The sequence below is a fragment of the Arachis stenosperma genome, chromosome 4 (genome assembly GCF_014773155.1).
Source record: "Arachis stenosperma cultivar V10309 chromosome 4, arast.V10309.gnm1.PFL2, whole genome shotgun sequence".
NCBI classification, from domain to species: Eukaryota; Viridiplantae; Streptophyta; class Magnoliopsida; order Fabales; family Fabaceae; genus Arachis; species Arachis stenosperma.
The window spans coordinates 119,167,673-119,184,448 of record NC_080380.1 but is presented as its reverse complement, the minus strand read 5'-3'; the positions used below and the strand labels follow the sequence as shown (position 1 = coordinate 119,184,448).

The following is a 16,776-nucleotide window of genomic DNA, read 5'->3' as shown; positions in this document are numbered from 1 at the left end:
ATCAGCTCCATAATTAAGTGCAGACATCCGATTTTTATATAATAGAATAGATTGTTCAGTTAGGTTTTTTGGAATTGGTCCTTTATTTATGTATCATCATCATTTGTAATTTTGCCCATAAAGTCAACCCATTAAATGTGGGAAGAATAAATAACTTTAGAAGATTTAACATAAGAAATTCCGTTTCTTTTGGGCATTTCCAAAAAAATCACCGAGTTTCTATTTCAATTTATTACCAAAAGCATCCAAGAACTGAAGAAAGAGCACTTTAAAATAAATTAACTGAGAAACAAAGTATAAGCTTTACATTTATTAGAAGCTAAATGAAATATAGATCAAAATCTATAATGATCAAGAACCATATAACTATACTAACTCCTGCTGTAAAATCTAAAGCAACCATGACCTGCACCGAATGATTCAAAACCAAAACTAAAAGGGTCATTTAATTGCATCTTTGGTTGTTTCCTAATTAATTAGTCTCAACATGAAGAATCATTGCGTGATTTCGGTTCAAGGGCTTGTCTTTTTCTTGCTTTTGAATCATCAAGATAATTCTGATAGATATAAGTGGCAAAACCCACAGAGCCAAAAGCAATGAAATTACCTTCACCCCATTCATGCCATCAGGAAAATTAGGGGTAAGCAAGGGTCGGGTTGATTCCGATTTAAGGTGAAATTAGAATCAAACTAATTAAATTATCATTGATTTGGTTTGGTTTGGTTTAAATTTGTGTTTTTATGTGTGTGCACACGAATCAAATCAAACTAATTAAAAATAGATTCATTCGATTCAGGTAATTGGGTATTCGATGAAACAAATATTCATAAAAAAAATAAAATTTTTATCTTAAAAATTCTGTAAGTACCATAAACATGTAATATTAATAAAAATTATCCAAATATGTTAAACATTAAATACATTAAAAAACATATTAAAATCCAAACATATTAAACACCAAGGACATTAAAATCTAAACATATTAAAAGACATATATATATATTTAATTTTTTTTTATTTAATTAATATATGATCGAGTTTACAGGTTGATTCGGATTCCGCAACCAAAAATTATTATCCGAATCAATTATTAAAAAAAGTCATTGATTTAGTTCGAATTAGACCCTACTACCCATTAGTTCTAAAATCAATTTAATTAGTTCCATTTAAATTCAGACGTATAATTGGATATCCGCGAGCCGTGTCACCCCTATCGAAAACTTCAAGCGAAGGAATAGGAGTTACCGCCAAAGAGACGGTACTAAACTACTAATAACATGAGTATAGCGACGACACCAAGAAGATAAGGCCAACAACACCAACAGAACAAACCTGCCAGGCTATTGCGGTCCAACCAGTGGAAGCGCAAGTGACAAGAAGTGCATTATAGATTTGCATCTCCAAAACAACAGAAAATGTTTCTCGAATGGGGATTCATAAAGTATGAGAAAACTGCATTGAAGCCTAATTGGGATGCACAAACTACAATACTATTTGGCTATTGCGTGAAGAGTGAAGAGCGAAGAGCGAAGATATGAAAATTGAAAGAAGCATTTATATTCAATACAATATATGAATATTGCGTTGAGAGTTCTGCATTTGTTTTGCATTTGAATGTAGCCAAGACTGTTTAAGTTTGGATAAATGAATATAATTGAAAAGTAAAATTTGGATAAAAAGTCAACAAATTCAGAAAAAAGATAGACTTAGCTAGCTATTTTAAATAGATTACAGATTAGTTAAACTTTTAACTTGGTCCTCAAAAGTAAAAACATTAATGAGTGATCCTCAAATTATAAATTTTTTTTTTCGGTAAATCAAATAATAATTTTTGTGTAGCATAGATATCAATTGGGCCACAAATTGGTCCAAGAGAACAATAAGTGGGACAACTTTGTTGTCAAGAGTGAAGACATGAATAATTCAATATCATTGCAAAGAAAACAAAAACTATTGGCGCAGGCCCTAACAGCTAAAGATAACAACTGTGAAAAACAATGAAAGACAATAGATATTGTAAAAAAATAAAAAATAAATAAATAAATAAAACTAAATCTTGTATATCCATTTACCCCTTATTAGTTCAATTCACAATATACACCAAAGGAAACAAGTGGAAGAAAGTTAGAATGGTGGTGGTGGAGTGACACCAAAGGACGATGGCACTTTTTGTCATGAGATTGAAATCGAATAGGATTCTAAATTTGTGGTATGATATTTATGGTTTGGGACTTAGATAGTAGGAATAATGAAGAAAGATTACCTCACGAGTAGAGATGGCAATGGATATCATGGAGGCGGCGTTTAGCAAATTGCCACCCGTCTGGCGTCCTCGTAACGGGTTCCCATTTATTTTTCCCTGCCGAGGAGGCCGTATCCGTGGATATTAAACTTAAAATAAATAAACACAACTATGACAAAATTTTATACCAGTCAACTAAAATATATTAAATTAAACACACTTCAAACACATTTAACATAATAACATAAACACTAAAACCATTGCTGGCAGGGTTGTCACTGGACCTTGTGTTTCACCTTCACTTGTGAATGGTGAAGGTTCTTAGACGTTGATATTTTTATGGCTAGACATAATAAGAACTGAAATAGAACAAAACAGTTCATACATCAAGAACAAATTATTAATTAACTATTAAAAAATCAATAACACAACAAGAAATGAATAAAATATGAACAAAATTCTATATATAAATTTACAGGCAAGCATGATAATTAAACACATGATTTTATGGCCCAGTTTCTATTAATTTTCAAAATCAGCCTCTTACATTCTCAATTTCTCAGTGTTGAGTTACAAAATGCAATTTGTAAGATGTAGTCAAGTCACGAAGCTTTTGCAGAAAGAGATCGGTGTGATGGATTGAGGACCACAATGAATAAATGAATTACAAAACAGGGCACTCACTCCTGATTCAATCATTCAGAGTTTCACACCAACTTTACCCTCATTCTTACATGCAAAAACCAAAAACAGCAAACTCAATCATCATTAATAATTAAAAGTTGAAGATCATGACCTTTGTAATGATTACATCCTGTATCAAATTATTATTATGAATATAGTACATGATAAACTTCAATTGATGCTTGCCATTTCTAATTTCGGTACACATTAGAGAATAAAATTATAAGATCTATTAACATCGTATAAAAGAAACGCCAACTACCAACAATACTCAGAAACTAAAATTTTCACATTTACAGTAACTGATCCTCAAATTATAATTTTTGTGTAGCATATATATCAACTGGGCTCACAAATTGCTCCGAAAGAACAATAAATCATAAATGGGACAACTTTGTTTTCAAGAGGGAAGACATCAATATCACTCAAAAGAAAACAAAAACTATTGGCGCAGGCCCTAGCAGCTAAAGATAACAAATGTGAAAACCTTTGAAAGACAATAGATATTGTATATATATATAAAAAAAAATAAGTAAATAAAACTAAATCTTGCATATCCATTTACTCCTTATTAGCTTAATTCACAATCTACACCAACCAGAGTCAATAAAACTAACAATAACAACCTTTGTTTAATGAATTGTTTTCATTTTATATATCAATGAAGAACAACATTTCAGAGGGATATATATATATATATATATATATATATATGTCATGTTATGAGAAAGCAAAGGAAGGTTTATGGATTATCTCTATTAGCTCTAATGGCGGCATGAACAAGTTGTAACCAAATAGAATAGAGAGATAGAAAAGTGAAAATAGCCATATAACTATCTTGGTTGGCCAAGTCAAGGATGCACCTCTTATTCTTAAAAAGCCTAGAAGAAAATGAACACACAGTTTATTTCATATTCAAATAAATTTCAACTCTATTTCATAAATAAAAGGTACATGAGTTATTTATATTAGTAGGAGAAGGAAAATCTTTTATAACTTGAACGATGTGAGACTAAAATATAACACAGAGTTCACTATCCTAAACAATATGGGACTTGTATTCCCTTATTACAATTAACTAATATAATTAACCTACTAACTCTACTTGCTCCTGCGTCATTCTCCTTGGGTTAAAAGAATTCTTGCATGGAACGACTTGTGATAGCAGATGATCAATCATTGATGAATCCACACCAAAAGATTCTATTGGTGACTCCACACCAAAGACCCGCACTCACAAATCAGATAAAATTTTACAAGACCCGTGGCAGTAGACGATCTTATTGACGAATCCACACCAAAAAATCCCATTAGCGAATCCACGCCAAAAACCTACACCACAGTCAAATAAAATTTCACTAAAGCAAGGTAAAGGCCACAAGGACCGACCTTGCTCTGATACCAAACTGACGCCGAGACGTCGCTTGGGCTCACTAATCTTAGCGAGGTTAACAACCTCACTATGGTGACATAGTTTAGATTCACCAATCTTGGCGAGGTAGCAACCCCAATATGGTGAAAATAGCCATAAATCCACCTTGGTTGCCCAAACCAAGGATGCAACTCTTATTCTCAAAAAGCCTAGAGAAAAATAAGCACACAGCTTATTTCATATTCAAAATCAACTTTAACTCTATTTCATAAATAAAAGGTACATGAGTTATTTATACTAGTAGGAAAAGGAAACGCCTTCATAACTTAGACAATGTGAGTCTAATACATAACACAAAATTTACTATTTTAAACAATATGAAACTTGTATTCCCTTATTACAATTAACTAATATAATTAACCTACTAACTCTAATTATTCCTGCATTAAGGTAGATTTAGATTGAAGTATGAAAGGAAACAAGTGGAAGAAGGTTAGAAGAGTGGCGGGGGGACAACAAAGGACCATGACCCTTTTTGTCAAGAGATTGAAATCGAATGGGATTTAAAATTGAGTAAATAATTAGTTGATGAAAGATCCTTTTTTAAATTAGTTTTTAAAAGATTTTTTTAATTAAATTTATTTTTAAAAATTTTAAATTAGTCATGTTAGTTTTTTTATTATTTTTATAACTAATAATGTCAAAATTTATTGTTGTGGTACGTTAAATAATATTATAACACGCATCTAGTAATCTTAATTAATTATTAACATAATTAATTTATAAAATTTGTAACACCCTACTACACAGAATCTTATACTTAAGTCACAAAACTATATTTAAAAAAGTTTTATATTTAGGAGCCTTTGAATGAAAGTTTAAAACAAAAGTCATAACACTCACGAAGCGACAACGTAATGAAGAAAAGCTTAAGCGCAAATAGATACATATATATACATAAGAATAGAGGATCAAGGATACAAAGTAGTCAAGCTCCAAGCTCAGCCTGCGAAATAGAGGCTAATCGGAGAATATTTATATACATACATACTTATAATCCCATATCTAAAGTTCTCAAAATAAACCCTAGTTCTCCAACAAAAATCTCTATGAGGCACCAAGATAAAATACATAAAAGGAGAAGACTAAGCATATATATATATATATATATATATATATATATATATATATATATATATATATATATATATATATATATATATATATATATATATATATATATAACTCCCATCTTTGTTGCAATAGAACTTCAAACGCTTAGCGATGCGATCTCAACCTGCATCTGAAAAATAATAGTATCGTATGGGATGAGAATCGGGGGTTCTTAGTATGGTTAAGGTGTCTACATATATAATAAATAAGGTCTCGAGAAAGTCAAAGGCAATCCTAGAACGCCGACAATCAAATTATAAATCCTAAGGAACTAAAGCTGAAATCATAAATGAGGGTAGGTCTCTAAGGTTCTAAACTTGATCAATATCTAATCAAAAGCCTCAATCTCTTCACCTTTCCTCCGTTCCTCCGACTTCGATAAAATTGCATAGACAGACAAAACAGACAAGTCAAACACATACAGAAAACACATATAACAAGTAGGCAATTAGCAATTAATGTGAATAAATAATTAAGCAAGCCAAGACAATGCACACTCAAACAAAATATACAAATACACATAATGCATGCCTTTCCTAGCGCAGGTCATGAGCTCACGCGTAGGCTATCTATCCGCAACCCGACGTTACTCGGGGCAAACCTCGAATATGGTTTCTTTACTGTGTCAGTCAGGCTCATTTATCATCATGGATTTTCCATGCTAGTTAGGATATCTTGGCAACACGGTAGAAACAAGCTATCAGTTAGGCGAACATTCCCGCATTAGCAATCTCAGGCTATTAGTTAGGCGGGCCCTTTTGTATTAGCAGTTTGGCACAAGGCCCATTCATATTTCATATGCTATCAGTTAGGCGGACATTCCCGCATTAGCAATCTTAGGCTATCAATCAGGCGGGCACTTCCGCATTAGCAGTTTAGCACGAAGCCCATTTGTCGTATACTTTTCATGATTCATTATCTATTTCACTTATCTTTTTCATTCACGGTTTCTCTTTCTCTTTCTTTTCATCATACCTCCACATCACCAATTACATACACACCCCTCCACATCACCACATTACTAAACATACCTCCACATCACTGCTTAACTATACATACACACCCCTCCGCATCATCACATTACTAAATATATCTCCACATCACCGCTTAACTATACATACCACCGTACCACCAATCAACTTTAAACCTTCTTGAGGACAATTTACACATTTTTATTTAACTAAGTCCCTGAACTTTTACAGAAATTCGGACATAATCTCCCCTAAAATAGCACTAAAACTACCCTTACGAGTTTCCTCAGCCTTAACAACGTTCAAACTTTCCTTAACAATTTATCAGGTAGACATTTTTAATTGGTCATTATACTCTCTTTAATCCCCTTAGTTATTGTAATATCATGGGTTTAGAAAATAAAATTTGGTTCTGGAGCATTCCGATCATAATTGAAACTTGTACAGATCTTTCAAAATTCTGCTATCATTGCAAAAAAATAACAGCGAGCAGTAAATTTGTCAAATTCACTAAAAATTCAATTCTCACCCATTGTCTTTCAAAATTCATGTTCTTAAACAAGACTCCTCCAACTTTTCAGAAAACTAACTTTTAGATTATTACCATGTGACACGAAAAAGGTATGAGCTTAGGAACATAGCCCTGCTATTTAGAATTCTATTTTCAAGATCCAACGAGCTACCCTCACTCTTTGCAACATAACTAATTAGTTAAAAAGAGTTTTGACACGAAATTTAAACTAAAAATTTTGGACACATAAGTCTTGAAATTGCCATTGGTTTCAGCTCAAAATCTTATCAGAATTGTAAATTAAGTGGGTTGGAAGTTGGTGCTTTTGCAGTAAAAAAATAGAATTTCCTTCAGAATCCATCAATCTTTAAAAATTCATTTCTTCCAAACTACTCGTTAATAAATTCTGAATTTTTATGAGACGCTCATAACACATTAAAGTTTCATGGAAAAATAGTTTCATTCAAAAATAGGGCCTAGTATACTTTCGGAAACTGGTTTATTCCACTGTTAATTATGCAGAAAATTCTGCCTTGGACGTTTTCAACAACCTTACATACCATAACTCACATTTGAACTTATATCCCTTCCAAAATCACATTTCCAACATTCTTTCAGTTATCTAGGGTTGCTTTCACAGCCAACATAACCCAAAAAGATCATCAATAATTCATTACATATATATATTCATTCTTATCATCCTCATCATTCATCATAAAATCATCATGTATCAATACATTCTCACTACAACATCAGTTGTCAAAATTCATATTCAACCAAAATCAACAATTTAATTCAACAACTAACAATCAATTCAACTTATCCTATGAGTCAACTATCCTAAGTTTTCATAATACATTACATATTATATATGAGAAACCAAAGCCATACCTTGGCTGATTCCTCGTAAAACCCAGAACGTCATAATTTGTTATCGTTCCATGATACCCAAGTTTCCAAAAACTCACCAAATAGGTCTCCGACTCCCCAGAGTCCAATACCAATTCTCCAACACCACCAATTTGTTTCCAAAGTACACAATCCAAACTAATTTCACCAAATAACACTAAAATTACCATAGGGTTCACTAATTAGATAATTTGGAAAGGATTAAATGTTTTTCACCTTACCAACACAAAATTGGACAAGACCCGGCAAGTCCACGAAGCTAATTCGAACCTAAGACACCAAAATCATATAAATTTTCAATTTTAACACCCCTCAAATTCGAAATTGAGAAGGAAAGATTTGGGTAGGAAAAGATGAATTCCTTACCAATTTATGGGGTAAATTTTGTAGAGAATTTCGAGACGAACATGTGGCTACTGATTACTCGTCAATCGGAGCTACGGATCAAAAAATATGTGAGGTTGAATTATTGAGTGAGGGTTTGGTCTTCCTCCTCCCTCATCAAGCTTTCAGCGTGGGTTTCATTTGGAGGAGAGAGGAAGAGCCGAAGCTCTTTTATATTATTGGGTTGGGCTGGGCCTTGGGCCCAATACGGGTCCGGTTCACTAGGTTCAGCCTAATTTTGGACCAAATTTTTTAAAATTAGTGTCAAAATTCTTGTTTTAATTAGTTCTACCTCACTAAATCATAAAATTCTATTTTCTAATTTATTTGATTAATAATTAATTTATTAGCTAATTATTCACTAATTACTCGAGGTTTACAAAATTAGATTAAATCAATTCCAAATAAAAGAATTCAAATACCTCAAGTTCTCCCTCCAATTAGATTTTAATTTGATATAATTTGATAAATTTATTATGTTAATAGTCAACTGAGACTCCAAAAAGTGTGTTGTGGTGTCATTTAACTTTACACATTAGCAAATTTTGATACCATCGACAAAGAAAGTGGCAGGAAGACTAATACGACTAATTTAAAATCTTTAAAAGACGAATTTGATTAAAAAAATTTTCGGAGACTAATTTTCCATTGTTTTCGCAAAAAAATTCGGAAGGAGACATTAGATCATACTCAAAAGATTCTTTGTTTTCAAGATGTGATAAAAGATGATGGGAAAGAGATAGATAGTTCACTTTTTGCTGTATCTTTTGATGTTGATCTTTGTAGACAAACCCTTACTAGAATGATTATTATGGATGAATTGTCTTTTTTGCATGTTGAGGGGAGGGTTTTATTATTATATGAATTGTTGCGACCCAAATTTTCAATTCCTGGAAGGATCACAGTTGCTAGGGATAAGTTGAAGTCTATTTTTAATCAACCAGATTAAAATATTTGTTTAACTACTGATTGCTGGTCATCTGTGTAAAATTTGAACTATCTTTACCTTAGTGCTCATTACATTTATGCTAATTGAAAACTACAAAAAAGAATCTTTAATTTTTATGCTATCAAGAATCACAAGGGAGAAACAATTGGTAAAAAAATTGGGAGATGTTTGTTGGGATGGGAATATCACAGAGTTTTCTATAACTATTGATAATGCTAGTTTAAATGATGTTGCACTTTCTTACTTGAAAAGTAGAATGGAGAATTGGAACTCACATCTATTAAAGGGAGAGTTTTTGCATGTTAGATGTCGTGCTCATATTTTAAATTTTGTTGTGACCGATGGGTTGAGAAAAATGTATAATTCAATTTTAAAGATTAGGAATGAAGTTAGACATGTGTGTGCATCACTAAGTCATACTGTGAGATTTAAGGTTATGATTAAAGAAGTTAGAATTCAAGAAAAGGCACTATGTATTTAGATTTTTTACCAGGTAAAATTTTACCTTTTTAATACTTGAAAGTGCATTTAAGTTTCAAAAAGTATTTAAACAATTAGGGAAAAAAGATTCAGAATATGCTATGATGACTGGTGTGATCCTTAAGTTTGAGGATTGGGAGACTGCAAGACATTTTGTCAAGTTTTTAAAAATATTTTATGATGTAACCAACAAAGTTTTTGGTTCAATATTTATGACATTTTCTCAATATTTTAATTACTTTTGTAAAATATTGTCTATACTTAAGCATTGGATGAAAAATTTAGATTTGGTGCTTTCAGGCATGGCTGAAAAAATGAAGTCCAAATATGATAAGTATTGGAAAAATATAAAAAATACAAATATGATGATTTTCATTGCAATGGTTCTTGATCTTAAGTATAAGTTTTTAGTTGATTAAGTGGAGTTTTGAAAAGTTGTATGAAAAAGAAGATGCTGATTTCTTGACTTTAAAGGTGAAGGAAACGTATTTCAAGGTGTTTGATAGCTATAGGCTGTTTGATGGGATTGATAACTATCAAAGATCTACTCATCAAGATCCTCCTGAAGTTGGCACACAAGAGCTTGAGCAAATGAAACTTCTTTTGCTATGAAATTTGAGAAGAAAATGCAATTCAATGAGAGTGTTAACAAGAATAAGGTGGATTTATATCTTATGGAGGCTTTAGAGAAGAGTGGCGTATAATTTGACATTTTAAACTGGTACAAAGTGAATTCCACTAAATATTCAATTTTTGGACAGATTGCAAGAGATGTCTTAGCCATGCCAGTTTCTACATAGCTTCAGAATCGGCATTTAGTACTAGAGGAAGGGTGTTGAATAATTATCGGAGTTTTCTAACTCCAATGACAGCTGAAGTATTAATTTGTACACAAAATTGGCTACAAAATTATGCAAAACTTGTTTTTGAGGAGCTCATTGAGGATTTGGATAAGTTGGAATTAGGTATGGTCAAGTTTTCATTGATAATTTTCTTTATTATATTTGAATAATTTTAATCTAGTTTTTATTTATATATATTATTTGTTATGATTATTTTTTGTTTTATATATTTAATAGAAGTTGCACCCACTCCTAATCCTAATGAAAAAGATTATGATATTGAGTCTTATTGAGTACATCTTATTATGGTATGAAACTATGAATTGTTTTCTTTATTATTAGAATGTATAACTAAACTAGAATATTTTTCTACTGATATTATTATTATTATTATTATTATTATTATTATTATTATTATTATTATTATTATTATTGCCATTCTAATTTCAGGTTGGTTTGTTTAAAAAAGTTTAACTATTTTATTGGAGAGATACCAAAACGTAATTATCTTTTACTAGAAATTTATATTTATTTTTTGTTATATTAACTATTGAACTTTTAATCTTCTTTAATTATCATATTTTATTTTTTTATTATTAAATTTTATTTGATTAAGACTTTATTAATTATTGTATATTTATATTTGTTGATTTCAATGTTATAATTTTATGAAATAATATGATAGATTTTTATTTGAATTGATTAAAAGAATCAAACAAACCAAATCAATTTTAATTAATTTAATTTGGTTCAAATGGTCTCGATAAAAAAATCGAACTTAACTGTATTGCGAACACCCCTACTTACTATCACTCGCTCTATACCTACGCCTCCAATAAAATTCAAATTATAGCCATAATCTTTTAACATAATGTACTACACTTCTTTTAACATTACATTTCCATGAATATCAATTATCACACTTAAATTATCTCATCCATTATTATAATCCTATTGTTATGCTGTAGAAGTGTATTGGAAAATTACAGAAATGTCAGTTTATTGTTATTAGCTTTTGCATAATATTTGCGTTAATAACGACTCAAAAAGTCAAATTTACACCTCTTCAGAGATAAAGAAACATACTGATTAAATTTCTTAAAGACTCATTTTTCAACATTTTGTAATGAATTAATAATGCTTACAATATTATATTACTAGCTAGCAAAAGATTTAAACATAATATTTTTAATTTCTTTTAATCTAACAAGAGGAAGGGAGAGTCATAGTTGACAATTTGGTAGCTACGAGAGAAGTTGGTTCCTAAACTTTTCCAAACAACAAAATGAATATAAACATCTTTCGGCGAGAAAAGGGAGGAGGGAGGGGGTAAAAACAGACAGCTGAAAATGGTGGGTACAACACTACTAATTATTCAGCAAAATCAATAACAGGCATTTTTCAGCATAAACAATGCAAGCAGGGACATTTTCTAAGACATAGCTATATCAGGAACAATTAAAAAATATTCTACATATGTATTAAAAATAAAAAAGTAAGGTTAAGAAGCCTAATTACTCAACAGTTACGTCAAACACTCTTATACAATTATCAGCTCCACATGAAGCCAATTGCATACTCATATGATCTTCGTCGTTCTTCCTCCATGCGAGACGGTTTACAGTAGAGGCATGGCATATAAATGGATGAACACGTACTGCAAGTGTGGCAGCCAAACCTGGTGCCAAAATGCTCCCATCATCTGCTCTGTTGTAAGATAGTCTCCACATTTCTATTTGACCATTTTCCATTCCAATGGCTAGAAGTCCATTGTTTCTCCGATCTTGGAGGCCAATCCAAGATAGTGCAGTCACACTACTTGAAAATTGAGGTAAAGTCAAAAGCGGTCTGACTGACGATTCCTTCTCTATGGCCCAGATTTTCACCATCTTATCCCGTGAGCCTGTTGCAAATTCATGACTATGTGGATTCCAAGAACATGACCAGATAATTCGTTTATGTCCTTCCTGCCTTGCAAGAAGACTATAGCTGATTTCATCAGTGCCTACAAACCACATTTGAGTTGTTAGGATTACGCAGACCTACATTTCTTGCTGTAATATAGGTGTTCACTAAATAATATTATAGTATTTAACTTCTACAGTATCGTTGTCTTGATTTACATTGCTGAACAATAATGCAAAAATGATGCAAATCCACATGCCTTCATCCTATAAAGTCCATGATCTGTTTTGTTACCTGTTCTTGTAATTGTAAAAACGGAGAACTGGCGATCCCTTGAGACAGTCAAAAGAAAGTTGTCATCATGTGAGAATTCCATCTGTGTTACTGTTAAGCTGTGAGATTGCAGGCGGCCAACTGATTTCCATGAACCCACCTGCCAAAGCCATACTTCTGCCACAGTTGGAGATTGCGCCTGCAACGCATAAAACAAGCAGGCAATAACTACCAAATAACATAGAAATAATATAGTGGATGAAAGAATAACGCTGATAAGCAGAATCTAATCCCTTAATTAATAAAAATTCCAGCCAGAAAAGATTTACATGTAACACTCTTTGTCTAATTATACAGGATCACTGCGTATAGATAGTGCGACACCACATACCTTGCATGATGATGCAACAAGCTCACCTCTATGGTCACAGCATAAAGAAAATAGTTCATTTCCATGACCATAGAGTTTGTGTGTTTCAGGCCACAGTGTGTTCCAAGCCAGTTGATCCTCAATTGGAGGTTCAGAGAACACGGTTGGAACTGCATCCGGAATGGTTTCTAGGGTATCAAGACCATCAGCCACACCTCTCTCAGGGGCCTCATGTACAGCTGCATTAAAAATTAGAACCAAGTCAATTTTTTTAAGGACCAATGAACCAGAACAGACTTGTAATTGTTTCACCATATGAAAAGTCTAACATCATAAATTTCAAATTTCAAATTTCAACAAAATAGCTGACCATGAACATATATAGGTTTCTGTGATAGTCCAAGAGCAGACATATTTGCACCCAAAATCTGAACATCTGTGAGGACATCATCAGAAGAACAATTCTTCTGCAGAGAAGCATTGTTTAATGTCTTCAAAAATGATAATGGAGCTTCAAACACTCGTGCAACTTTCTCATCAGCTCCACTTACAAAACGATGATTTCCCTTACCATGAACAACTGCCATACAATTTATATCATGCCCATGTACCTGAGGCCTTGCTATTTCATGCCAGAACTCCCCTTTCTTTAGAGATGCCTCAACTTTCCACGGAGCATAAATTCTAGCTGTCTGCAATTTTAATACATAGTAACAAATTTTTTCAGAGCCAGAATTAAGCAGGCAAATGTTCAGAGTTATTATTTGACAACTGGCAGGCAGCAGCAAAGACTAGAATGATCTGAAAAAAGAAAATACATTAGCAAGTACAGATTGCCAAGATTATCAAACTAGTTAAACATCACTCGTAGATTTGGCGTGCACGCCACTTTTAAATTGAAAATTATAGGAGAAAAGTTGACAAACACAATTGATTAATAGTAAAGCTTTTGTGGATGAATATATTTTTTAAATACCTGGTCATGACTAACAGCCATAATGTAATCACCAGATTTGGCCCATGCAACATCCGTCACTGATGCGAAATGACCAGAGGGAACCTTTTGTGGCAGCCAATTATCATTGACAACATTTTTCCAAAGATGGAATGAACCACCATAACCATGTGCTAAGATTGAATATCCGCTTGGGCTCCAGTGACCACCATAGAACCCCAGAGCACAATGGCTTAGTTCCCCAACAGTGACGACATTCATCCAGACACCAGAATTCTTTTCAGGTTGCCAGATCATCATAGTTTTGTCCATAGAAGCCGATAAGATGCTTTGTGGTTGGTAATAGGCATCCCTTTCCACAGAATCAACCAAAGGGGGCTGCCACTGGACTGAATATACCCAATCCTCATGTCCGATCAAAAGAGATTCCAATGATATCTGAAAAGAGGATGAACCAGCTACAAGTACAGGACCTTCTATATAGGATAAAAGGCTTATTTCTTCCTTCTTGTATATGCCTTTTCCAGTGGTAATAGAGCTCCGTAGCGCCATCTTCCAAATTCGGATGCATTTATCTTGAGACGAACTCACCAGAAAAATATTGTTTGCGTCCCCATTGATGCTTACAGGCAGTGAGAAGTCCAAGCTCCGAATCCAATCTGTATGTCCTTTCAGCTCACATGCATGTACAAGCTAAGTTCATACGTAAAACAAAAGTAAATAAATAACTTGAGCACATACAACAGTGGATAAATAAAATAAAATAAAATAAAAATAAAGGTTCACATTAATATAATTATGGGAATCAAAATACCTTTCCTGTCCTTCCTCCACAATAAAGATGGATCTTGTTATCCAACCCTCCCGTAGCAAGGACTATCTGCCCACCAGTTCCAGGCAATTCCGTCATCGACAAGGTTACCATAGATTTGGAACCAATGGAGAAAGAATCCAGCAATGACAATTTACAGTCACCTACAATGATCAAGGAAATCTCAATAAATGTAGAGAAGTACAAGCATGGCAACAATAAAGGTGAATGTCATATGGAATAAGGGTTTACCATTGCGTGTCGGTGGAAATACCAATTCCCATAGACAAATAGTGCCATCTGAGGAAGTAGATGCAAACAATGCCTCAGTTTGGGAAAGCATAATTCCACTAATGCATGTAACACCTTTTTTGTGTAATTTTGGTACTTGCAACACTTCCCTCCACTAAGGACAGATCAAAGAGAAAAAAAATGCAAAACACAGTCAAATAAAGCTTCAAACTAACAATTGCATCTCAGAAGTTAGTTGCACACAATTGAAGATTGGGGTTTTTGGGGGGAATGGAACAAACCGCACCTTTCCATCAATAAGGGACAGTTCCCACAAAATAATAGCACCATCTGCATCTCCAGATAGCAAATAATGCTGCTCCAACTGTTTTGCTGCACATTAAAAACAGATTATGCGAGAAGCATATTATTATTATTATTACTGGTTAATCACACATTCAACATTGAAACAAGTCTCCTAAATCATATCACCACATCTATTGTCATGCTAAATAATCTATAATACAGTTACAGTTTTGTTGTGGTAAAAAAAAAAAAACATTAACTTGTAGACTTCAAGTAGAAGGAAGATTGAAAAGAAAAAGGGTTACCTTTAAATAGGAACTTGCTGCTTGGTAACCAGTGTGTGCAATTCACAACTGCCTTGTGACCCGGAAGAGTAGTCAAAATATTTGCACTCTGAACAACAGATAAGTAAAATGAAAATACGAACTTTAAGACAAAAGGTAACTGAATGAAAAATGGATTAAATAAGTAATAAGTAATTTAAAAAAAAAAAAAAAGAGAAAAAGAAAAAGAAGAGTAGAGAAGGGACCTTGGGGCAGAATATAGCAACGGCGTTGTGAGCTCCGAAAGAGACAAAACCAGAAGCACCCCATGAAACGTTGTTGACTATTCTGTTGCATCCTGCTCCTATGAACACTCTCTTCACTCCAACTGTGCCGCTACTCTGCATTGTCATGCCTTCACACACGGAAAGACGATGGCAAAAGCTTTCAGGTTTGGTTTTTGTTTCTCAGGGGAGAGAGGAGGGTGCTTCGCAATCGCAGTGACGACTCAAAAGAAGAAACATATTTGGGCTACAACTGGGCTTATACAAAATCTCTAATGGGCTCTATGTTCAATAGTAAGGTCTCATTGAGTCATTGTAATTGGAAGTAACTGCTAGACCAAAAAAAAAAAAGAACTGCAACAGAGAAATATGAAAAGACATGATGAATGGCTGAATGAAAGTATCTTCTGCTGCAACTAACATAACTGTTAAATCAAGTCTAACTTGGAAGTTATCAACCAAGTAAAAATTAGTGATAAAAATATTACAAAAGCATATATCAAAATTAGCTACAAGAACATAAATTTAGAAGCAGCAACAACAGGAAAATTTAAGCAATTAGCAGCATCAGCATCATAAATTTATGCAGAAACAACAGCAACAAAACAAATAGCATGGCAACAACAAGAAGAATTAATAGTTCAAGGAGCAAATAATTATTCATACCTTGAATGTGAGGGCTAAGGAGAGGAGAGAAATAGGTTTTAAACCCTACAAATGAGTTAAAAACAAAGGTTTGAATTTGAAAATATACATTTCGTTATGTGAGGGAGGAGCTCGAGAGGAAGGAGATGTTGAGTAAGTGAGTAACTGAGTACTGCTGAGCTTTGGGGAACCGACATAGGGTTCTCTATTTTTTT

The 16,776-nt window shown here is 33.0% G+C and overlaps 1 protein-coding gene and 1 long non-coding RNA gene across 3 annotated transcripts; both read right to left on the bottom strand.

Moving 5' to 3' along the window:
* Positions 1 to 2,062: 2,062 nt before the first annotated feature.
* LOC130976727 (uncharacterized) lies at positions 2,063 to 8,381 on the bottom strand. The gene is made up of 4 exons (XR_009084742.1): positions 8,230 to 8,381; positions 8,085 to 8,133; positions 7,846 to 8,001; positions 2,063 to 2,360 (listed from the first exon to the last, which is right to left on the bottom strand). It is a non-coding gene; the product is annotated as an uncharacterized LOC130976727 (long non-coding RNA).
* Positions 8,382 to 11,868: 3,487 nt separating this feature from the next.
* LOC130976824 (elongator complex protein 2) lies at positions 11,869 to 16,729 on the bottom strand. 2 transcript variants are annotated; one of them, XM_057901753.1, is made up of 11 exons: positions 16,583 to 16,729; positions 15,899 to 16,047; positions 15,675 to 15,762; positions 15,371 to 15,456; positions 15,085 to 15,238; positions 14,836 to 14,996; positions 14,043 to 14,714; positions 13,437 to 13,758; positions 13,088 to 13,305; positions 12,718 to 12,895; positions 11,869 to 12,523 (listed from the first exon to the last, which is right to left on the bottom strand). In XM_057901753.1, the coding sequence occupies exons 2-11, from the start codon at positions 16,043 to 16,045 to the stop codon at positions 12,033 to 12,035; spliced, it is 2,517 nt and encodes an 838-aa protein (XP_057757736.1). In that variant the 5' UTR covers positions 16,046 to 16,047; positions 16,583 to 16,729; the 3' UTR covers positions 11,869 to 12,032. The 2 variants fall into 2 exon arrangements, with proteins under 2 accessions (XP_057757736.1, XP_057757735.1); XM_057901752.1 differs by lacking the exon at positions 16,583 to 16,729 and having other exon boundaries at positions 15,899 to 16,270.
* Positions 16,730 to 16,776: the final 47 nt, after the last annotated feature.